Below are 25,308 nucleotides of genomic sequence, written 5' to 3'. Positions count from 1 at the left end.
AAGAAAAGGTGATGAATGAAAAGAAATTATATGTCAAAATCTTGTGTGGAAATGAGCATTATGTTGCGTGTACATAAGTTGGGGAGTTTTGCATGACATTTTAACATGGTGATATGAATATGAAATGTGTGTTTGAGAAGCTTGAATGGAGATAGGCAATCTTGACAGAACTTTAGTTCTTATTTAGGTTGTGTATTTACTTGTTATGCTCAAATTCTTCACTTTACCTTTTGATGAATGTCTTGGTTGTTGATGAATATGGTTGTGCATGGTTTTGTGAGAATGTTGAAGAGTTCCTTTAACTTTGCTCGAGGACGAGCAAAGAGTAAGTTGGGGAGTGTGTTAGAGTCATGAAAGTGACTCTATTTTGGTGATAAAATACCCATTTGTGATTAAATTGAAGTATATTGAGACAATTAAAGAATTTATGATTTATTCACGAAAATCGCTTCCTAATATTTTTTCTTATGAATCTAATGTGTTTGGAATGATTTTGGAAAATATATGAGTTGATATAGGTTGTGGTTTATGGATCCAGGGTGATTTTGTCTCATTTGCTGTTTAGGGGGTAAAATGTCATGTTTTAAGGGGCTGATTTTGTCACTTTTCAATTGTACAGGGACTAACTGAAATTTTGCAATATGCACTATAAAAGAAAAGTGCAGATCGCTGTGAACAGTAGGCGGCCATCCATAGCGTTTTCCGGCGACCCTTCGTCTTCCACCTCCGGCGACCCTTCGTCTTCCACCTCCGGCGACTCTTCGGCTTCCTCACCACAGATCACCATCATCGCTTCATCACCACCGTGAGCCAACCACCACCGCCGCGACGCTTCGCTCCCCCCGCGTCGTTTCGTCTTCCCGGCGAGATTTCGCCGTTTTCCGGCGACGGTTCAGCTCCCCAAGGGTAGATCTCCCTTCCCCATAGCCGGATCTATCATTTCCAAGCTTCACACCCGCGAAAACCGCCGGAATCTGCGGTTTTGCCGTCGCGCCTCTTCATCTTCCAGGCCAGATCTGCTTATTCCGGCGACTTCTCACCTCCCCAGGACCTGATCTGAACTCCCCATCACCAAGAGCTTTCCATTGGTACCTTCGGATCCCATTTCCGCCACCGTTTTCCGGAGACCCGCCGGAAATTAACGTTTTCCGGTGAACCGCGGCTGTTCGTATTCCGGGCTGTCCTTGGTCGTTTTCGCCCCTTTTTCGCACCATATCGCTGTCGGTTACCTCCTCTCCGCCATGGTCAGCTCCGTTTCCACCGTTTCGGCCTCCGTCATCACCACCATGAGCGGCTAAGCTCCCGGTTGTCTGTTACGGCATAGGCGAGATCGGATTGAGTCCACACTCTCCTCATCAGCTCTCGACTAGTTGGATGAGCCCGATTATAGGACATTTGTTAGTATTGTGCTTCGGATTATATTTGTTTTCGTTTCATGATTGATTTCGATACTTTAATATGATTTGGGCATAACTTGTGATGAATTTGTTGTCCATTGTGATTTAATGTTTTCATAGAACTTGCGAATGATAAACGTTGGTTTGGAATAATTAAATGATGAATATTGCTTACATTACTTTGCATCGATTGTAATTGATTTGTGTTTGGATTTAATTTAATTTCTACTATTGTTGCGTTTATTGTGAAGTTGGTTGATTGGATATTACGTGTTGACGGATTGTATTTGTTAATCGCGTACCAACTAGTGGTATTGCCTTGTAGCGTTTATCGTTGTTCAATGATAGTCTTTAACCAATCGAACTTGGTGATCGGTAGACAGGATAGATTATACCTGAGTGTCGGAAACCATTTCATTGATTCACCTTGCCTTGTGTTTAGGGGATCGTAGAGGGTAGAGGAGAATTGTGTGAGTCGATCTCGTGTCGAACCAAAACCGTAACGGCAACATTTTTATTATAAAGTTTTTATTAGTTTTAATTGCTATTTCATTATTTGCATTTAGTCTATTTAGTTTCATTAATCCATTGCCAATTTCATTTCCGCTACTTAAAATACATTAGGTTGTTAGTCTTGCTCCCTGTGGATTCGATCCTGCTTACCGCTACTACGGTATTTAGGTTTAATTTTTAGACTGTGACGATTGGTCTAACACTAATATGTCACAAGTTATGGTAGACAAAATTGGGAACTTCGTTGAATTTGCCTTCCACCATTGTAAATCATCAAATGCCGCAAGATCCCTCACACATTTATGACATCCCTCTCCCAAATAATAGTCTAACTCTGATTTACTTGGCTCAACCATCTCAACTACATCCAGAAGTTACTAAAATCATCCCAATCCTTTGGCCTGGCTGCCGTTCTGCGACCCCCGAGTTCTCACCGACAGCCTCATCCATCCCCTCCTGATGTAGAAGCATGAGCAGCAATCAATTCTTACTAGCATCAACATATTCTCTATATCCTCATACATGCATCCCGAACAGTATCAGCATTTGCCCTCACTTCTGGGTCAGGATACATCTTAGGGAACGACCACTGAATGACCCTCATCTTCAGTCTAGGGTCCAATACAGTAGCCATAGCCATCAGTAATTACATTCACCCCAATATTTGTCAACTTTTCTTTCATTTTCCAAACCATGGTCCTTATAAATTCATCTTCATCTTCATTCTTACCATCCAATATAATATTGATTAGACAAACTTATTTTAAAAACAAGTTTGATGTTGGATAATCACTCCTTGATATGAGATTGGTCGCACCACTAAACACCTTCAAAATTTCACAAAGTTTCTCTACTTTGTCCCAATCATCCTCCTTGGGACAATAATGGTAACTCATATCCCTCTCTTTCAATATAAGGAAAAACGTCTAAACTTGATTGTCGTTGTCAACTATCATATGTTGAATTCCACCGTTTTTTGCAATCAAGAATAAGCTTATAAAACGACAATCGAACTACTGAACAATCTCTGAAAAAACCTTAAGTCTACTCTTCGAGGCATTGATATATACACATTGTCACGGATGTCATTAGTAATGTCTCTAGTTTGATAAAGGTCATCTTAACAACTAAGTTCAAGATGTATGCACAACATCTTACATGAAACAACTTGCCCCCCCATGAGCTTCCCTGTACGTGGAAATTTTCCTTCAGACTTTGATTGTAACATCATTGCTTGAAGCATTGTCCACTGAGATCGTGTGAACCTTAGTTCTTGAAAATGCATCAAATATGGCGACACCAGTATGGGGATGAGGCAAATGAACAAAGTTCAAGACTCGTCCATCAACTTCCAATTACCATCAATCCAATGCTCATCAACACCATGTATTCCATCCTCTGATTGCCTGAATTCCACGATCTATGGTGAGACTGATCTTTCTAACACCATTCAATACCGTCTTCAACTTCTGCTCTTATTTTCATACCCTTTCACACAATCATTCTTGCAAGTATTACAAGAAATCGGACTCCATTCAAGAATCTCATACTTTATCATGTTGTTTAATCCCTCTTTCTCACAATAGTAAACAGATGCTCATGCATCAACACCCAATGGGCAATAATTTCTTTCATCTTAAGCATATCAAACTAACGTCGTAAAGCAGACAGGATACAAGACGTACCCTCAGAACTGGAGGGGAAAATTAATTTGTTGTTGCCTCAAGGAAGTTGATCTCTTCGCACACCTCCTCAAATGTCTATTAATGTGGTATTGCTTCTAGTGGTAGTAATTTTCAGCTTGGTTTTTCAGTGGATGCACTCCGCCTTCTTTGTACCACCAGGGACAACCACCTCCCTAAATTCTATCCACACCACTGATGTCTTGGCTCTCTTCTTCTTGTGAAGTGGAATAGTGGATAGTCTTGTCCACTACATTTTCGGGGCTACTAACACTTTGTTCTGTATGGTATTGGTTGTGCTTCCATAAATGTTACGACAATCAGCTGTTCTAATTGTAATTGTATCGTGATTCATCCAATGTTGGGATGCTTGGAACTACCTTCAGGGGCCTACCTATAATTGAAAAATAAGAAACCATCATTAAGGAAATACCCAAACTCCATAATCCAGCAACACACCATAATCATTTATCATCATTAAATACTTCTAATAGACAAACATTATTTAGAAGTCAACATATTATCTGTCAAGCTCTAACTCTAAAGATCTAACATTTATTTAAAGGAATGAAGGTTTATTACTATTATGGAGATGGTGGCTATTTTGGAATTTGCAAATGGGGCTTTACTACTATGCTACAATACTAGTAAGTGTTAGTGTGGTGTTTGTCTATTACCTGACACATAGTGGCCTGTCCTCGCAAGTGCACATGATGCCAACAATTAGAGCAAGTCCCTTTTCTTCTAACTAGGATTAATTACAGAAAGAAACTCCAAATTTACTGACTGATTCAGAACGACCCTATAGCCTACAACAGTCAATTTTTCATAATGTGCAAACTGAAGATGCCAAATTCATCTTAATTCTTAACATTACTTTTCATAATGTGCAAACTTAGCCCAAAATTCATCATTAATTTTCAGATATTTCTTTTTTCAAGCAAAGAAGTTATGAACCGTGTGCAAATTAACAACCATGTCCAAATTAACAAACCATGTTAATGAACCTTAACGAATTCAGAGAAGCATTTGTGAGTTTTCATTACTTACTGATTGTGCTTCCTCCTGCCAATTTTGTGGTCGATTTGGAGGAGAAGAGTTGGTTTTGCACTTTGGGGGATGAGTCATGATTCCTCCACGTCGTCAATCGATCGCGCCGGCAAAATGGGGATGATCGTGATTCACAGTGGACAAATTTCCACTTTGGGGGGTTTAGGGTTTGTGAAATTGGGTTATGAGTTGGTCAATTTGGGGGAAATTGAATTGGGGGTGTTTAGATCGTGTTTTTACTATTTTGCACTTAGGGAGGTAATGTCCTTTTTTTTTTTTTTTTAATTTTAAACTACAATATAACATTTCAGTCCCACATGGTTTAATAAAACTTACTAAAATGACCCTGTGAGCCACCCCAACTCGCAAGTCTACAGCCGAGCCCTCCATGATCGAACTCGACTCGATTTAGTACTCGAGTTCGAGTCGAGTCGAGCCTTTACGAGCTGACAATTACCAATTAGTCCCTACAAGTTTGAAATATAATAGAAACCCCCTAGAACTTGAACCAAACCGAATAGGCTGTCAGGTCCGATCTAGGTTTAAAATAGAGCTTTTGAACTCATTCATAAAATAATTATAGAATAAGTAAATTGTTTCATAATCACTTTTGGAATGTGTTTACGAAACACATTTTGGATCTTGTTTAAGAAATAAGTGATTATGGGGGAAGCATAGCAGTACCAAACCCACCCTTAAGTCTAGATCCTCCATTTTTCTAACAGTTTATTGATTCATATATGAACTTAAAATTATTAAACAAGAAAACACCCAAAAAAATCCAACTAAAATAATTACAAAATATATGACTCATCAAACATGATCACACACACACACACCACACACACACACCACACACACACAACACAAAAAAACTAAACAAAAGGATTTCTCTATTGCCCAAATGTTAAATTGTTTAAAAGATATATATAATTTTTTTAACACTACAATTGTTTTTCCTCCTCTTTGTCAAATTAATTAATGATCATTTTCACAGTTTAAAGCAATACACCTATGTGTTGGGTGTACTAAGTTGCGCTATGTGTTCTTAGATCATTATTTTAAGTTAGGTCTTTTGAATCAATTTCTATTACTTTGTTTTTTAATTGGTTTATGAATCAATTCGTTATGTTTTATAATTGTGATGAATTTAGAGTTTCTTTCACAAAATTTAAGATTAGATTTGGAAAGGTAACAGTTAGTATTTGATAGAGAATAGTTGATAAAAGAAAATTCATTGCATCTGAGGGTGATTTAAGTCATTTCAATTTACAACAGAAGGTAATTGACAAATAATATATAATAGGAATTTAGTGGGACTTAAATAACACAACTCTAAAGATTAAAGAGAAGTGATTTTTAGCCTCCACATATTGATCTTCACCCCCTACTTTCAAATTCATTTTTTTTTTTTTTTGACAAACTTAACCTTAATTTAAATGACTAGAATAACATTATAATCTCTAAATACACTCTATTTTATTTTATACTTTTGTTTTAATTTAATATTTAATCTTGCATAAACTCTAACCATAAATTTGTAACCTAATCCTAAATTTTCAAATTATTGAAACCTTTTGTTTTATTTTAAATATTTTTGTTTTGATGAAAAATATTACTAAAATTATGAAAAACATAATGGGATGAATCTGATCTGAAGAAGAGAATAAAAAGTTGAAATTATGAAATTGGGGGAAAAAAGATATAAGAAAAAAACCCAATTAAGTTTGAAATTGGAAAAAAAAAATAAACCTAATTAAGCTTAGAGGGTTATTTTCGATATTAACTAGGGTTTAAAGAGGTTTTTTTTTTTTTTTAAATATTATGACAAGGTGTACTTAACTATGATGGGTGAAAATCAATTAGATGGGGGCTAAAAATCACTTCCCAAAGTTAAACTTCTTGGTGATTGTCTAAACCAAATTATCCAACCCTAAAATAAAACTCACCAAGCTAGGGAAGGCTAAGATGGTCAACAATAATCTATTGACACCATTTTTTTAACTAATTAAATTCCACTTCTTGAGACAACCCATTAAATTTTTTTTCCCTTATTGCATTCCATAAATACTATTTCGTTCCATTTATTTCTTTTAAAAGAAGAAACATATCACCTTAACTAATACTATTTGGGCCCCTGAGAGATAAGACGATTTGAAATGCCCACAAGGTTTTTGAAAAGTATCAAAAAAAAGCCCCTGAAAAATGAAAATGGATTCCTACTAAGACAGATTTAGGGTAGGTCAGTAAGTGCACAGTAAAAAATTAAAATGATTCAATTACTATTTTACCCTTATGATTCATATTGCATGTTAAAATTACGGAAAAGCCCTCATTGATAAAATGATGATTTCACTGTTGATAATTTGATTATGTGTCAATTTCGGTAAGTGTCATAAATTGTTTTTCAGGAATAACTGAGTAAGTTAGGTAATATCTATTTTAGCATAAGATAAATTGTACCTAATAACACTCAGGTCATTTGACTTTTGTTGACTATGGTAAAATTTTAGCAGAAATTCATTTTCAGGGGTGCTTTTAATACTTTTCGAAAACATTGGAGCCCTTGAAAATCATCCTAACTCTCAAGGGGATGGCTGATAGGAACTCATTAAACGGTGGCTCTATTTGGCACCTCACTTTTGAACTAATTAAATTCCACATCTTAATACACACCGTTTAAAAGTTTAAATTTTTTTTTTTTTTCTCTTATTGCATTCCATAAATTCTATAAATAATACCCTTCATTTCATTTATTTGCCCCCAACTAAATTCTTCCAAAACAAAATTTTATGTATGTAAATTAAAAGTTAAAAAAAATAAATAACTTTGCAATAAAATGTTTTTTATTATGTGTGAATTTATAATTTATTACATATCATTAAAAAAAAGATTTCAAGTTTTTTCTTTTAAAATATCTTAGTTTTAATATATAATTTAATTCTCTAATTTTTCAAACAGTTTTCAACCTTTTTTTTTTTTGGGATAGACCAGTTTATGTGTACCTTGACTAATACCCTGAGACCCTGAAATTCCTTCAGTTAATGAGTAGGTAAACCCTTCAGTAGCCACCCTTATTAAATTTTTCAAAAAAAAAAAAAAAAAAATTTGAAAGTTGGGGGTGAAGATTAATTAGGTGGGGGCTAAAAATCACTTATCTTTAATCTTTAGAGTTGTGTTATTTAAGTCCCACTAAACCTATAAGTAAGTCCTAAATATGTTACTTTTAATAAATTAATAAATTCTCTAATTTTTCAAACAGTTTTCAACTTTTTTTTTTTTTTTTTTTTTTTTTTGGGGGGGACAGGAGGTTCTGGGCCAGTTGCGTGTACCTCGACTAATCTTCCAAAACTCTGAAATTCTTCAGTTAATGACTGGTAAACCCTCCAATAGCCACCCTTACTGACAACTGAGGGGAATCGAACTCAAGATCTTCTTGATTAATACACCAAAGTCACTATCGCCCCCTCCCAACCACCTAGGGGTGGTTTTTTTTTTTTTTTTTTCATATCTGTTATTATAATATATATATATATATATAATATATATATATATAATATATTTTTTTTTTAATTATCAAATTAAAACGATAAAAGGTTTTCTCTTCATAACCATGTTTTAATTAAGTTCAATGTATGGTATGGTTTGATATTGTCATGCCTGGGAACTTAGGGCTGATGTGGCGCCCTGTTAAATGCGCAAGGTCAGACCTCGGGAAGAACCTACTACCATCCTAACGCAGCTGCTTCGTGTGATCACGGTGGCACCCACAGCTTACTTTCGTCGAGTAATGGGTGTACGTTAGGCCAGCAAGGAGTTGTGATGATCCCGCGTGTCCAACCCCTGCAGTAAATCACGTGAATTACTCTAAACGAAGGATTTGCATGGATCATCCCACCAACTTGCAGATTCAGTGATGATTGCCTCAAGGCATCCCACTATAAAATGGGAGTTCCTCTCTCATTAAAGGGATTCACAAATTTTACTCTTGATAAGAACTCACTATCTAGAAAAGACAGTCTTCGATACCTTGTATCATCAGTGTAAAGTCAGTCATCGAAAGCGACCTGACCATCATCATAAATAAAAATATCAGTGGACGTAGGATTTGCTTCCTTAGCATCCGAACCACTCTAAAACTCCTTTCTCACTGCATTTATTTTCATTTTTCAAAACCTTTCACATGGGTCAACTCAACATTTCACACATGCTTTTAGTTGGTGTCAAAATCGTGCATCAAAAGATATGTCAAACTATAAATGATTCTTGATAAGGTGGATTTTATAAAAGTCTAGATAATCGTTACATATCTTACTTCAAATAGTATATAACATTTCTTATTTGAATACACCGACATCATCTGAAAATTTGGTAAATAATTGATCACGGTTATATAATATGGATAACATGATCAAAAGAATACACCATGTGTTCACTGTAAACTTGATTTTGCTGTAGGATCCATTTACGCAATTATTTTTTAGGTTTCTTACATTTTGAAGTGTTTAAATCCATCAAATAAATTTGTAACCACAGTATATATATGGCATCACGACAAGTACTAGCTGCTGCTTTATTATAAACCATTAATTTCATATGTTGATATATTGCTTTTCCTGTAAACTACATATTTTACTTCATTAAGATTCGGAAGATTTTAATGCTACCAGAAATCAAAAGGATTAGTGAAATAAAATCACAATAAGAAATTAAATATACAAGTCTAGCAGCAAGCTCGATGGTACATGCCATTTGAATATTTAAGTTCCGAAAACCAGACCAGATCCTTCAAGCTTCTTGCGAGTAATTTCGTCAAGTCGGTCTTTTATTTCCTGTGATAAGCTGTTTTTCCAGTCACCAACCGAGCCAAGCCTGAAATACTATTTATACGTTAACTCAAACCAGGGATCCCCCCCGGTGTTGTTAACTTCCAAATTCTTGAGCCTATCCAGGCTGCACCTCTATAATATTTTATCCAACTCTTCTCCCTTAACAAAAGGCTTTCCAAGGAATTCAGCCCGTTTTTGAACTTGCCCTTTTGTGTCTTGCTTCATCTCTTCATATCTCAAGAAAAGTATCTTCACAGGTCTCTTTTGACTTTCCTTCCAATACCCCAAAACATGATCGTGGAAAGGCCCGAAGGGATGAACACCTTTGCAAAAGCTCTCAAAGGCCTCGCTTACAGCCACGGGGTATCGTTGTGGCTGTAAATTATTGTTAATGAAGTGCCATAATGACACTTACGATTGTGTCCTTTGGATCTCGTGTGATATACACAATTTTGCATCCAGAATTTTTGACGGACTCTGGGAACATTGTGTATGGCATGTGAGTTCGAAATAGTCTTGGAGAGAGCATACCTGAAAGATCTGGATTTGGATTTTCTTTGAAAAGTTGTACTTCAAATGATGGCATGAGCTCATTGGGATGTTTTCTGAGCAGAGGATCTTCTTGTTCTTCTTCTCCTCCTGGATTATGGTTGATGATGGATGGTATAAGAGCCTTGAGCCAAGTGGTACCTGTCTTCATGGAGGAAGCTAGGAGAATATCACCATCACAAGCCTCAAAGTTGGACCTTGCAGCAATAGCAGCCTTAAGGTGAGGAAGTATATATATACCAGAACCCTTCCCATTGAAAGACAGTATCTTGGATTCCCCACCATTTCTCTCTTGGAAGGTCATCAAATGAGGTAAGATGAAGAAGAAGAAGGGTTCTGTAAGCTTTTTTCCATTGGAAGGGAAGACAGAGAGTGAGAAAAAACAATAGCAAATGGGATCCCTCTCCTCTTAGTGAAATTATAATAATATTAAGTACACATCAGCATGTCATATAGATAGATATGTTACTTAAAATAAAAATGTCATTTAACTCGTATCATACTATACATGGGGATTATTATAATATTAAATACACATCATCATATCATATAGATAGATAAGTTATTTAAAATGAAAATATTGGAAAACTAATTAGCAATTGTGATATTTAAAATATTAAAATAAAAATAGGTTGACAAACATTTTTCATACCTTTCTTTTATAAATATTGACGTGACAGTTCACATTTGGTCAGACGGGACCTATTACAAACTGATTAATTATAAACTGATATATCGTATTTATGAAAAAAAGTTAGTGAGAATGATTTGTAAGTGTAGTTAGTGTTTGTTTTTCTTAATTTTAGAATCACTTTTACTTTTTAGGAGATAATATATTGATAACAGCTGTCAGAGCTCCGATATATGTGTGCTAATGATTTTGATTCAGCAGCTTATAGATGATTTTAGCTCACTTTGATCGGTAACTAGTTTCATAGGAAATAAATTTTGTGTATTAATCAAAGGCGGGGATAGCTCAGTTGGGAGAGCGTCAGACTGAAGATCTGAAGGTCACGTGTTCGATCCACGTTCACCGCATTTTTCTAATTTTCCCCTTCTTAGCCCTTGATTTTTACTTTTTTTTTTCCTTACTTTTTCCACCCTTGATTTTTACTTATTATGGAGGTGCAGCCTGGATAGGGCTTCATTTTATTTCTTTTTTCAAACCCTTGATTTTACTTGGATTGTTTGATTATGTCTTTGTTTATGAAAATTTTATTTTATGGTATTGTAAATCCAGCAAAAACCATTCGTTTTTCATTTTCATTTTTTTGATCCAAGAAAGTTTAATTTATGAATTACACATAACTTGTAAAGAAAGATAAAATACTTTCGAACTATTTTTTTTTTTATCTAATAAAAATAATACAACACATACAAACTCCTCTAATTAATAAAAATATATATACAGACTGATGTAATAAAAAATGGATAGAAGAGTAAATATGAAAAATTAACTGGTTAGTTGAAGATGAACGATATATTAATTATAGGACAATATCATATCACTTTGTATACATATCATTGTAAAAAGATTTCGTATGTATAATATTTAGTATTCATTTAAGACAAATAGAAAAAACTAAGTTTAAAATTATAAGTAAAGAAAGATAAAACACTTTTAAAGTGGGCATCTATACTCAAAAAATAGAAAAAGTTAAGTTTAAGAATTACATGTAACATGTAAAGAAAGAGAAGTATTTTTTTGTTTCCACTTACGAAGAATGGATATATAAGATAAAGAATTTGTGATTGGATGATTTTAAATTTAGGGATAAATTTAACAAATTAGAGGAGATGATGTCTCAAACATACAAGGTTGAATCTCAGGTGATTGACCTAGTGGTTAAGAAAGTTTGCTCACTTCATTGACTTATTGGGTTTAAAGTTCAAATTACTTTAGGGTCATCTACCACATATTTGTGGCTTACCTTAAAACATTGAGTTTGTAGGGCATTTAATGGGCTTTGAAGATTAGTTTAGGTGCGTGTAAACTGATCTTAACACCCTGATAAAAAAAAAAAGCTAAGTTGTCACATAAATTTATAGAGAATAGTTAGTATAATTAGTTTGTACATATTCTTTTATTTTTCTTATTCTTAATAAGGTTTCCAGAAAAATATTTCAAATGCATTTTCGAAATTTAACAATATATAATTTGAATTCAACTTTTTCTTCCACTATTTTTAATAGGCTCAAATTCTTTTCTCACCCTAGGTTTGGTGAAACCGCAATTTCCCACCTACTGAATTGAAAACTATCAATTTTCCACCCGATTTTTCAAAGGGCAAATATGTCTTTTTAACACCACATATAAAAGCTTCCACAAACCTAATCTTTCTCAAAACTCCTCTCAAAATTCAAAATATGAGTAACATTACACTCACAAACACTTCTCAATAACTTTCTCTCACAAACGTCATGTATCGGCTCGCAATTGGGCAGCTAGCATGGGTCTCACTTGTCTAATAATGAGTCTTACCTAACCAAGTCAATTGCAAGTTGCCACATGGGATTAGTAAGATGTGTTAGTGATAGATGTTTGTGAGACTAGTATTTTCCTTCAAATATAAATCCAAAATAACAAATTCTATAAAAAAAAAATAAAAAAAATAAAAAAAGAAAGAGAAAATGCAGCCATGGCTGTGGCAATTGCCGCAAGTCTGTTCATGGCTGTCGCGACAGCCACATTATTTTTTTAAAAAGGTGAAACTCANTAAGTAAGAAGGAAATTGAGTTAAGAATTAGATTGGCTTTGTAATGTGATATATGTGAATGAAGAATAAGACATGATTTTGAAAATATTTTACAGTGTGTTGGGAAGTTTTATTTTTTTTTTCAAAGTCAATATTTTAAAAGAAAAACCATTCTGTACAATAAAGCACAAGGGTCTAAAAGATTTATCATTTTTGGCTCTCTGCTGCTAAAGTTTAATCATATTTAAAGAGGAAATTGAGTTGATTACAAGCAGAATGAATAATATCTGAATTAATATGACTGGATTACATTATTTATCATATTAATATTAGATAATATTATAGATTGAATATTTTTCTACTTTTCCTTAGTGATTAGCTTTGTAGATAGACTGACACTTGTTCTTTTGGTGATTAACTTTGTGTATAGACTGACACTTATCATGTTAACCTCTTGTACCTATTTAACTTGTATTCTTTGTGATCATTACTTGAACATATTATATACAAGCTGCAGAATTTTCATGGTATCAGATTAACTTTTCTATCATGAATAATACTTTTCTGCTAATTGTAATGCATGTAACTCAAGAACAAGAAAGCCGTGATGTGGAATATACAGTACTGTTGAAGTTTTGTTCTATTTCAAAGTCAATGTTATTGACTAATCAAGCCATGATTTGGAATTTTTGAAGCTGACAGCTCACCTATTCAATAAGTCTACGGTCTACAGAAACTTGGGCAGATGATTATCCCAGTCCAAGATTCTGGGCTTAGCCCATCACGGCGGCATGATGTGGTTCCTGTTTCTCGTATCTCTCAACTGTTCCTCTTCCTTTCTTATCTGTTTTTTCTTTTCTTCTCCATCTCCTCCTTATTTCTCATTCTCTTTCTCCATCTTCCTCCAATTGCACGTGGGCAGTAGCTCAATCTTGCCACCGCTGCCCAGATCTGATGTTTGGCCACCACGGCCCAGATCTGGTGTTTGGCTCAATTTTTTTATTTCTGCAGTTTATTATTAATTTTTCTTAAGAAATTGGATTAGGTGAATTTGGAGATTGAAGGCTTGTAATTAATTATGTTTTATAATGTATTTTTGATTGACAGTAAGAAAAAAAAACAAAAAAAGAGAACAGATGAAAAAACTAAAATTTCAGGAAGAGGAAGACAAGGGATTGGTGGTTGGCCGCACCTTGGCCTCGGGTGGCTTGGCGGCTGGCGAAACCATGGCCACATGTTGTGTGGCTGGTTGTGTCGTAGGAGGCTAGGGATTGGTAGTTGGCCGCACTTTGGCAGTGCCTTATGAATACTGGCAGTGCAGTTGGGAGTCGTAGTGGAAAAGGATAGACGTCGGTGGTGCGGTTGAGAATGGGAATTCATTTAACAAAATAATAATGAAATTTCAAAACCAAAAGTATTGCAAATCAATTTGACAAAACCACCAGTTGAGCATATTCACTTAAAAAGATCATAATGAAATGCTTATGCAAAATACCTGTTATACATTGGTTCTCCTACAAATATTTATTCTACTTCCTATTAATTAATTGTAGTTTGTTATGTCAATGCAAATTTGCAATAAAGTAAAAATGAATATACCAAAAGAAGTAAAAGCTGAAGCACAAATTAGCTTCCAGTGTGACAACTATAGAAAAATAAATTTATTTAGTAATTCAATAAGAAACAACTAATAGGAAATTAATTTACGTGAATTAGCTAATTTTATACAAAGTAAATCATTCGCATCAATCTTGAGCCCAAATAGCGTACACGAAAATGTAGATCATCCTGAAAGTTATGTTAATACACAAGCAAAGATGAGAAATGCATAAGAAACTTCGGTGGTTTACAGCCCAGAATTCTCTTAGGATTTGAAATCCATCGTTTTCGTTGAATAAATATGAACTACTCACATTTTTTTGGTATAACTCCCTTCTTTAATTATTTATCTCTAAGGTCTATTACCACAGAGCTAGATAGCTTGCTACTCTTTCATGTTTTTATCTTCGTGCACTTTTAGCCCATGTGAGATATGAAAATTCAATGATCAATTCCACGTGAAAAAATTAAAAATGTACTATACTTAAGCATACTAATTAAAGAACAATTAAAAAAGGAGTTGCTTGTCAAAGAATTAATCATCAATTGCTTGTATCTTTGAAGGGAAACACTCAGACAGGCTCCCTCACTTCCACTATAAATACACATTTCCTCATGCAACGTATCTCACACATAATCCAGTAGCACATTCAAAAGAATTAACCTAGCCTACACAATAACTATGAAAACTATTCATTTCCTTGTAGCTTTTGTTCTCTTAGCTTCGGCTTCACCACTGGCCTTTGCCTCAGACCCTGGCCCTCTTCAGGACTTCTGTGTAGCAATCAACAACACCGGGAATGGCGGTCTGTATGATTTTAATTTCTGTAACAATTAATCATATACGTTTCTGCTACTGAACACATTATTTTGACTAGTTTTTTTTGTTTTTTTTCATGTAGTGTTTGTGAATGGGAAGTTCTGCAAGGACCCAAGGCTTGTAATTGCTGATGACTTCGTCTTTCAAGGGCTTAACATTCCAAGACCCATGAACGATCCAGTTGGTACAACAGTCACCCTTATAAATGTTGAGCAATTCCCAGGACTCAACGCTCTTAGCGTAGCCTTAGCTCGAATTGATTTTGCACCAAATGGTGGCGAAAACCCACCACACCTTCACCCTCGAGCATCAGAACTCTTTCTAGTTCGGGAGGGCACTCTTTTAGCTGGATTTGTCACATCGTTCCCAGACTATAAACTCTTCACAAAAGTCCTCAACAAGGGAGACATATTTGTCTTCCCACAAGGATTAATTCACTTCCAAGTGAACTTAGGCAAAACTAATGCAGTCGCCTTTGCTTTTTTTGAAAGCCAGAACCCTGGTGTCATTAGAGTAGCCGATGCAATCTTCGGATCGAATCCACCCATTAATCCTTTCATTCTGGCCAGGGCATTCCAGCTGGATCCAAATGTGGTGAAACATCTTCAAGCAAAGTTTGGGAATAACAATTAAGTCCGCAGTAAGATATAAGTAATAAGAAGTCATAAAGTAGTTGATTGTGATATGTATTAATAAGATGTTCCTTATCATGGTTTGCTTGATAATAAAGGGCTGCTACCTGCTGAGATTGCAGTTTTGTTGATAGTCACTGTGATATGAACTATGAAGTTGGGTTACCAATAAAGTTTGCTTATCTCTCATAACAAAAAAAAAAAAAAAAACAAAAAAAAAGGCTCATAAAGTAGTTGTTTGTGATACGAAGTTTGAAAACAAAAAGGTCAACAATAGATACTGTAATAGTACACCAAATCCTCCTAACCTCTGACTGCATTATCTCTCATAACAGGGCTAATACTACAATAATCATGGATAAAGACTCACATAAATCTTTTCCAATCTAATTGATTCTCAGGATGAATTTCATCTAAAAACAATACAGTCTGACTGTAATACCCCGTACTTTTTTGTATGGAATTTTATTAAATTTTATTTTATGACTCTGGGGTGTAAAGAGTAAGAATTTGAAAGTTTTGGGGGAGTACATAGCCGAAACAAGTGGGGACTAAAAGAACATTTTTAGATATTTTGATGAACAGTGACCATTCAAAGAAAAGAAAAACGGAGAAGAAGAAGGAAAACAGAGGAAGAATAGAGAGGAAAAAGGAGAGAAAGAGGAAGAAGAAAAGAAAGAAGGGAGAGAAAGATGAAACTGAGAATAGAGAGAGAGAGGAGAGAAGAGGGCGGCGGAGGTGGCTGGAAAAGTGGCCGCCGGCGAGCAAAACACCGGTGATCGGAGAGTGGAGGAAGATCAAGCATATGGGAGGTGAGTAAAGCTTAAAATTTCCCTCTTTGATGAGTTTTAGTTCATTAGATTTGTGTTGATTAGGGTACTGGAATGAGAGTATAAAGAGACCTGAGAAGATTCTCTTCTTAAAGTATGAAGAGATGAAGAAAGACACAAGAGGACAGGTCAAGAAATTAGCTTCATTCCCTGGAAAGCCTTTTGTTAATGAAGAAGAGGTAGATAAGATATTATGGAGGTGCAGCTTGGAAAGGCTGAAGAATTTGGAAGTCAACAAATCAGGGATAGACCCTTGGGATGGATTAGCTTACAAGACATATTTCAGACTTGGCAATGTTGGGGACTGGAAGAACTGCTTAACGCCTGAAATGAAAGACCGACTTGATGACGTTACTCGAGAGAAGTTCCAAGGATCTGGTCTGGATTTATAAAGTTCACAACTGAAGGTCAGCCTCAAACCCCACCACTCATCCTCGCATCTGCAACCAACCCCACCCCCCACCTCTAAACTTATTATCTATGTTTAGTTTTAATTTTCTTAAGATTTTTTCTTTTTCTTTTTCTATGATTTTGAATTGAGATTTTGTGTATTGTGTAAGAAATTGGAAGCTGTTGGGTGGAGCGGATTTATTGAAATATTTGGGGATTGAAGAAGAATGATTGTGAATGAAATTTGATATTTAAATTTTATTAATTTTGGGGCTAAAAGTTATTTTATTAATTTCTTATTAATATAATACAGATTTTTTAAGAGTAAAAAGGACTTTTAAAGTGACACAGATTAATGGAAGGTGGAACTTTGATAGTTTCCAATTCAGTGGATGAAAAATTAGTTTCGGCAAACTCTGGGTGAGAAAATGAATTTCGGCCTTTTTAATATTTGCGTAAAACACAAAATAAATTCATAACTAATCGTACTCTTATAATTTTTATTTTCTCTTTCTTTTATTTATTTTCCTAGCCCATGACTTTGACGTATTTTTCCTTTTCCAGTTTTCTTGGTCCCTGATCTATATTTATTTTCTTAGCCTCTGATTTTTACTAAATTTCCTCAGCCCTTGTTCTTTATTTATTTTTCCTAGCTCCTGAAGTTTTCTTTTTTATTCTTAGATCCTGAATTTTTATCTGTTATTTTCTTAGCCCTAATCATTGTGTCAAGTCTGTGGATCCAATGAATTTCTGTAAGACCTTGAATTTTTTTAATCTTATTTTTCATTTTCTTAGCCCTAATTATTTGAGCCAATTTAACATGGATACGTTTAGTAATGGAAAGTAGCTCTTAGAAATTTCTGTTTGGTTTACTATTTTGATGTTTTTTAGAATAATATTTTGAAAAAAATAAAGTTGAATTGAGTTGAGTTATTTTTACGATAAAAATAATTATTAATGTTTTGAGTTGAATAAAGTATAATTGGATTTTGAGAATATTGTAACAAATACATTTTTTTGTTTTTAGGATAGAATAGTAAAATATGATAGTGAAAAAATATGAAACAAAAATATTAAACACTCTGCAAAACAAGAACATTGCTTATATAAGATAAGAACTTTGATCACTTGCCTTATTCAAAAAAGTTTCATACTGTTTTACATCAGGAAACAAATTCTAATATTAGTTACACAATCCTTAGATAAATTGATTAATGCAGCTACACAGAATCCTTCAAGCCAACAGAAACAGATATAAAATGAAAGCAGAGTAAAATTATTCCTGAAAGAGCAAGAAGATTGCTTTCCAGGTTTATGAACTTCCAAAAACCAGATCAGATCCTTCAAGTTTCGTGCGTGTAATTTCGTCAATTCGGTCTTTCATTTCAGGGGTTAAGCTGTTCTTCCAGTCCCCAACATTGCCGAGCCTGAAATATGTCTTGTAAGCCAAACCATCCCAAGGGTCTACCCCATTTTGATTCACCTCCAAACTCTTGAGCCTTTCCAAGCTACACCTCCATAATATTTTATCAAACTCTTCTTCATTATCAAAAGGCTTTCCGAGGAATGAAGCTAATTTTTTCAATTGCCCTTTTGGGTCTTTCTTCAGCTCTTCATACTTCAAGAAAAGTATTTTCTCAGGTCTCTTTTGACTTTCCTGAAAATAGCCTAAAGCGTGATCTTGCAATGGCCCAAATGGATAAACCCCCTTGCAGTAGCTCTCAAAGGCTGCATCTATAGGGAGTTTACCGAGTGATGGTGGCACGTTTGTGTTCATGAAGTGCCAAAACGACACGAATGCGTCCTTGGGATCTCTGGTGATATACACAATCTTGCAGCCAGATTTCTGTGCAGATTCTGAGAGCATTGTGTACGGAACGTGAGTTCGGAATAGTCTTGGAGAGACCATATCCGAAAGATCAGGATTTGGGGTGTCTCTGAAAATTTTCATTTCCAAAGAAGGCATGAAGGCATTTGGATGGTTTTTGAGGAGAGGGTCATCACTATCATCGTCTTTAAATTCTCCTGTACGATTCATGATGGATGGTATAAGAGCCTTGAGCCAAGTGGTGCCAGTCTTGGGACAAGAGGCGAGAATAACATCATCGTCAAGTGCCTCAAAGTTCGACCTGGCAGTAAGAGAAGCTTGAAGGCGTGGAGCTGAGTACCAGAACCCTTCAAACTGGACGTACTCAATGATTCCCCACCATTTCTCTTTTGGAAGATCTTGAAATAAGGCAGCGGCAGAGGCAGGAATATTCAATGGAGTAGCGGATGCCATTGGAGAGGGAATTAGATAGACACTAAGAAAATGAACAAGGGCTAAATAAGCTATTACCAAATGGTGAAGCCTGTTTCAAAATGGCATCTCTCTCGCTGTTTATGTAGGGAAATGGTTAGAGTACTAATGACATCATAGAGAAACAAAATTCAGCAAAACAATTAAGTGGAGTCAAAGCCGGTTGGCTGAATGTGTAGAAAAGTACTTGGAACAATTGGATGCCGTCTCTCCTTCAGTCAAAGGTTATTTACTTTTCTTGGTTTTTTCATAGTTATTTTATTCAATATTCATACTATTGCAATAATTTGTTCCTTGTCATTGTAAGAAATACTTTGTCACTCAGTGGCATATTGAAGAAATCGTGCCGTATTTATAGAAAGGAATATATACAAACTATCCTCTGAAAACCGAAAAGAGCTTTGGACTTGTATGCTATGCAAAACTTGGTCAAGCTGACCAAAAGGAAAATGAAAACGAAGTAAATATTCCTTTCTATAAATTGAAGAAGAAATAACTTATGGGAATTTCCTGATGATAATTCCGCCACTTCATTAAAACAGTATTAGTATCCAAGTGACTGGAGTATAAGATGGACTACTAATAATAAAGGCCAAAACAATAACGATATACCATATGTTATCTTAATTAAAATTGATTGTATCTTTGAATGAGTAAAAAGAATACCAATCCTAGCGAATTGAAGAGCAAGGAAATTAAGCCAAATATATATATTTTATTAAGTAAAAACAAAAAATGGTTACAAGGAAGGATATTTGAAGATATAAATATTCAGTCATAACTGACTGCAAAGACTTGGAGTAGAGCCAAATTATGGAAGACCGGCGCCAGGCAGTTGGGTATGAGAATTTTTTTAGTAAAGATCAGATTGAGATGTTTGTCAAGGTCTCCAAAATTTGGACTAGTTGATGGGTCTAATACTATTGAATGTTATTTCGTCTTAATTTAAGAGCTTAAAAGAGGAGACTTGACTAGCAACTAGTCTTCTGTGATTGTTCGAGGCTGCCACTGCTAGTTACATAGTAACTTTTAACACTCTTTTTTTGCATCTCAACTAATCTTTCGAGACTTTAAAATTATTGATCGGGTGATAATCAACGGTGTTCGGGCTAACTTACGTGCATCTTAACTAATCCCATGGGATCTTAGAACTACCAACTAGATAAGAGCTCCAGTGGCTATCCCTATTAAAAACCGAGGAGAGACTCGAACTCATGATTTCTTGAGTAATACACCCAAAAGTCCTTATCGAACCACTCGACTACCTAAAAATAGTTAACACTCAAATATGATGGTAGTATTCATAGTTTTAAATTAATATTTTTTTTTTAATATTTCCAACTTGAATCTCTTTACCTAAATTTTTGCGGAAAATAGATCAAATTTGTCCTTTATAAATATAATCTGAAGTAAGAGACGGGAACAGAAAAAAAGTTCCAACTTGAATCTCTTTACCTAAAATTAGTGAGTGAAAGAAATATCATACTACTGACTAGTATGACTACAAAAATTCCAAGATGAAGTGACAAAAGATGAGGCCGTGAAATTTCGCCCCACTTACGTGTAGACTAATGACTTAATCAACCGGCTTTGACTCAATCACTCTAATGAAGTTTTTGCTCAATTTCTTATTCTGTCATACCTCTTTGTGTTTTTCTATATAAACAGCGAGAGAGATGCCATTTGAAGCAGGGTTCACCCATTTGCTATTAATTTTCTAGCTTGTTTAGCCCTTATTAATTTTCTTAGTGTCCATCTAATTCCCTCTCCAATGGCATCATCTACTCCATTGAATATTCCTGCTTCTGCTGCAGCCCTGTTTCAAGATCTTCCAAAAGAGAAATGGTGGGGAATCATTGAATACGTCCAGTTTGAAGGGTTCTGGTACTCAGCTCCCCGCCTTCAAGCTTCTCTTACTGCCAGGTCGAATTTTGAGGCACTTGGCGATGATGTTATTCTCGCCTCTTGTCCCAAGACTGGCACCACTTGGTTCAAGGCTCTTATACCATCAATCATGAATCGTACTGGAGAATTTAAAGACGATGATAGCGATGACCCTCTCCTCAAAAACCATCCAAATGCCTTCATGCCTTCTTTGGAAATGAAAATTTTCAGAGACACCCCAAATCCTGATCTTTCGGATATGGTCTCTCCAAGACTATTCCGAACTCACGTTCCGTACACAATGCTCTCAGAATCTGCACAGAAATCTGACTGCAAGATTGTGTATATCACCAGAGATCCCAAGGACGCATTCGTGTCGTTTTGGCACTTCATGAACACAAACGTGCCACCATCACTCGGTAAACTCCCTATAGATGCTGCCTTTGAGAGTTTCTGCAAAGGGGTTTATCCATTTGGGCCATTGCAAGATCACGCATTAGGCTATTTTCAGGAAAGTCAAAAGAGACCTGAGAAAATACATTTCTTGAAGTATGAAGAGCTGAAGAAAGACCCAAAAGGGCAATTGAAAAAATTGGCTTCATTCCTCGGAAAGCCTTTTGTTAATGAAGAAGAAGTTGATAAAATTCTATGGAGGTGTAGCTTGGAAAGGCTCAAGAGTTTAGAGGTGAACCAAAATGGGGTCGACCCTTGGGATGGTTTGGCTTACAAAACATATTTCAGGCTCGGCAATGTAGGGGACCGGAAGAACAGCTTAATCCCTGAAATAAAAGACCGACTTGACGAAATTACACTCAATAAACTTGAAGGATCTGATCTTGTATTTGGAAGTTCATAAACCTGGAAAGCGATCTTCTTGCTCTTTTAGGAATAAGGCTGCAGTGGCCATTTTTGCTCTGCTTATACTCTTATTTCCATTAAATTTCTGTTTGAATAGCTACTAGTCTGTGTTGTTCGCATGTCAATTAAACTTGTTCAAGCTCTTTGTGCTGAGGTTAATCATAAGTAAGAAGGAAATTGAGTTAAGAATTAGATTTCCTTTGCAATGTGATACATGTGAATGAAGAATAAGACATGATTTTGAAAATATTTTACAGTGTGTTGGGAAGTTTATTTATTTTTCAAAGTAAATGTTCTCAAAGCTAATTATTAAGCCAGTGTGTTGGGAGGTTTTATTTATTTTTCAAAGTCAATGTTCTCAAAGTAATTATTAAGCCTTTTGAAATTCCGAGGGTTGTTGCTCTAATTGGCTTTCAGGAAAGCAAGAAAATGGTTTATTATAAAATAGCTAAATGTGACCGTAATCAATAATGAAATGATGTGTTGCAGTGGAATATGATGTTATAGAAATCATTGCTTTACTTGATTAGAAACACTTCAGATCTTAACAAAATGAAACTACAAACAGAAAGAGCTTCTGTCATTACTCAAAACTTTTCCTAAGTCATTAAACATGAACCTACATTAAGAAGAAGCCAATAATGAAAAACCCACTCAGAAAAACAGAAACCAAAGACTACAAAAGACACATGATTCAATACATCATATTTTCAAAGAAAAACCATTCCGTACAATAAAGCATAAGGATAAAAAAGATTTATCATTTTTGGCGCTCTGCTGCTAAACTTTAATCATATTTAAAGAGGAAATTGAGTTAATTACAAGCAGAATGAATAATATCTGAATTAATGTGACCGGATTACATTATTTATCAGATTAATATTAGATAATATTATAGATAAGAATATTTTTGTACTTTTCCTTAGTGATTAGCTTTGTGTATAGACTGAAACTTATCCTTTTGGTGATTAACTTTGTGTATAGGCTGACGCTTATCATGTTAGCCTCTTGTACCTATTTAACTTGTATTCTTTGTGATCATTACTTGAACATATTATATACAAGCTGCAGAATTTTCAGCACTTACTACTACCTAGGGCTATTGTTGATTTGTTGGTTAGCTATTGAATATAATAATTTGTGGAACTTGGTTATTATGAATTTTGTTTACCAAGTCAATTGAGTAAGGCATAAATGGCATCATTGTCCGAGGATTCATCGTCCGAGGCATCACCGTTCGCGGCACCACCATCCATGCTAGTAAAGATGATAATGGTTTCAAATGCAAAAATTAATGTTGAAAAATTTGATGGCCAAAATAATTTTGGCTTGTGGCAGAGTGAGGTAATGGATAGCTTGTATCAGCAGGATCTAGATATCGTTCTGGAGGAGGAAAAACCAGAAGATGTCTATGAGAAAGACTGGGTGAGGTTGAATATAAAAGCATGTGGAATGATTCGCTCATGTCTTTGTAGAGAGCAGAAATATCCATTCATGAAAGAGATTTCTGCCAATAAGTTATGGAAGGTGCTGGAAAACAAATACATAAATGAGAGAAGAGGAAGATCTCGTTAGAAAGGAAAACTCAATAGGGATCAATGTGCCTTTTGTCGTGAGAATGGGCATTGGAAGAAAGATTGTCCGAAGTTGAAAAAGAAAGAAGGCAAAGCTGCTTCTGATGCATGCATTGTTGAGGGTGAAGAGGATGAGTCAGATTTCTGACTAGTTAGCCTACCATCCACCTCTGGATCAAATGAGTAGATTATGGATTCAGGTAGTACCTATCATATGTGTCCTCACCAGGACTGGTTCTTTAATTTTGAAGAACGTGGTGGAGTTGTTTATATGGGCAATGATGATGCTTGTAAAACAAATGGGATAGGTTCAATTCGGTTGAAGAATCATGGTGGCTTAACTAGAACTCTAACAGATGTTCGGTATGTGCCGAAGTTGAAAAAGAATCTCATCTCTTTGGGAGCCTTGGAATCTAAAGGCTTCACAGTGAATATGCGAGATGGAATTCTAAAAGTTTCTTCAGGCGCTCTTGTGGTAATGAAAGGCACAAGGAGAAACAACTTGTATTACTATAATGGTAGTACAGTTATTGGAACGACAGCTGCAGTCGTACAGGAGGATGCAGATTCAGAAATGCTCAAGTTGTGGCATATGTGTGTGGAGCATACTCGGCAGCAGGTGGAGTTTGAAACAACAGTTGAACCAGATAGTGTCCACAAGACAGAAAGTGATTCTGAGGTGACTAATGTGGATACTATTGATGAAAAGGAGATTTTACCCCAAGAATCTCCTCAGCAACAGGAATCGATTGCATACAATAGGTCAAGACGAGAAATTCGCAAGCCTGCTCGTTTCGCTAATATGGTGGCTTATGCACTTCCAATCATAGGTGATGATATTCCTACTACTTATAAAGAAGTAGTTAGGAGTTCAAATTGTGAATCATGGAAACCGACCATGAATGATGAAATGCGATCCCTACATAAGAAGGCGATTGGGTGCAAATGGGTGTATGCAAAGAAGAAGGGATTTCCTAATAGAGAAGATGTTCGGCACAAGGTTAGGTTGGTAGTAAAGGGATACACTCAAATGGAAGGATTTGATTACAGTGAAGTGTTTTCTCCTGTGGTAAAGTATTCTTCCATTCTAATTTTGCTAACCTTGCTGGCACAGTTTGATTTTGAACTAGTTCAATTGGATGTGAAAATTGCGTTTTCACATAGTAGTTTGGAAGAGGAAATCTACAAGACTTAGCCAGATGATTATAGGGTTGCTGGAAAGAAAAATTGGGTTTGCAGATTGAAGAAATCGCTATATAGTTTGAAGCAGTCACCAAGACAGTGGTACAAGCGATTTGATCAATGTATGATGGGCCATAGGTACACAAGGCCTGATATTTCACAAGCAATTAGTATGGTGAGCAGGCATATGCATGATCCTAGTAAAGGACATTTGCAAGTTGTGAAATGGTTTCTACAGTATATTTTATGTACTATAGATATTGGTTTAGTTTTTGTGTAGGATTATATTAAAAATGGGAAAATGATTTTCCAGAAGATTGGCACGGAAGATAATCCTACAGACATGTTGACTTCAGTAGTGACAAGGGTCAAGTTCATTTATTGTTTGAACTTGATCAACATCCTGCGAGATTGACTGTGTCTTTTGGTGCATTTGAAGGTGTTGTAAAATTTGACAGAAGAATACAAAATTTTGAAGGTTTGCTAATTCGCCAAGATGGAGATTTGTTGGAAAAGTGGCTCAT

At 35.4% G+C, this 25,308-nt stretch overlaps 3 protein-coding genes, 1 non-coding gene and 1 pseudogene across 4 annotated transcripts; 3 read left to right on the top strand and 2 right to left on the bottom strand.

The window, feature by feature from the left end:
* Nucleotides 1-9,356: 9,356 nt before the first annotated feature.
* LOC116140955 lies at nt 9,357-10,467 on the bottom strand (annotated as a pseudogene).
* Nucleotides 10,468-10,985: 518 nt separating this feature from the next.
* Nucleotides 10,986-11,058, top strand: TRNAF-GAA. The gene has a single exon. It is a non-coding gene; the product is annotated as a tRNA-Phe (tRNA).
* Nucleotides 11,059-14,964: 3,906 nt separating this feature from the next.
* Nucleotides 14,965-15,876, top strand: LOC116140970 (germin-like protein subfamily 1 member 11). The gene is made up of 2 exons (XM_031426539.1): nt 14,965-15,121; nt 15,218-15,876. Exons 1-2 carry the CDS (start codon nt 14,998-15,000, stop codon nt 15,766-15,768), a joined length of 675 nt encoding a protein of 224 aa, XP_031282399.1. The 5' UTR covers nt 14,965-14,997; the 3' UTR covers nt 15,769-15,876.
* Nucleotides 15,877-18,085: 2,209 nt separating this feature from the next.
* Nucleotides 18,086-19,353, bottom strand: LOC116140967 (cytosolic sulfotransferase 7-like). The gene has a single exon (XM_031426535.1). It carries the CDS (start codon nt 19,266-19,268, stop codon nt 18,300-18,302), a length of 969 nt encoding a protein of 322 aa, XP_031282395.1. The 5' UTR covers nt 19,269-19,353; the 3' UTR covers nt 18,086-18,299.
* A 1,689-nt stretch (nt 19,354-21,042) lies between these two features.
* On the top strand, nt 21,043-22,220 carry LOC116140973 (cytosolic sulfotransferase 7-like). Its single transcript, XM_031426541.1, has one exon. It carries the CDS (start codon nt 21,058-21,060, stop codon nt 22,024-22,026), a length of 969 nt encoding a protein of 322 aa, XP_031282401.1. The 5' UTR covers nt 21,043-21,057; the 3' UTR covers nt 22,027-22,220.
* Nucleotides 22,221-25,308: the final 3,088 nt, after the last annotated feature.

This window comes from Pistacia vera, unplaced genomic scaffold (genome assembly GCF_008641045.1).
Source record: "Pistacia vera cultivar Batoury unplaced genomic scaffold, PisVer_v2 Contig389, whole genome shotgun sequence".
Classification (NCBI taxonomy): Eukaryota; Viridiplantae; Streptophyta; class Magnoliopsida; order Sapindales; family Anacardiaceae; genus Pistacia; species Pistacia vera.
This window is presented reverse-complemented; position numbering and strand designations above follow the sequence as displayed.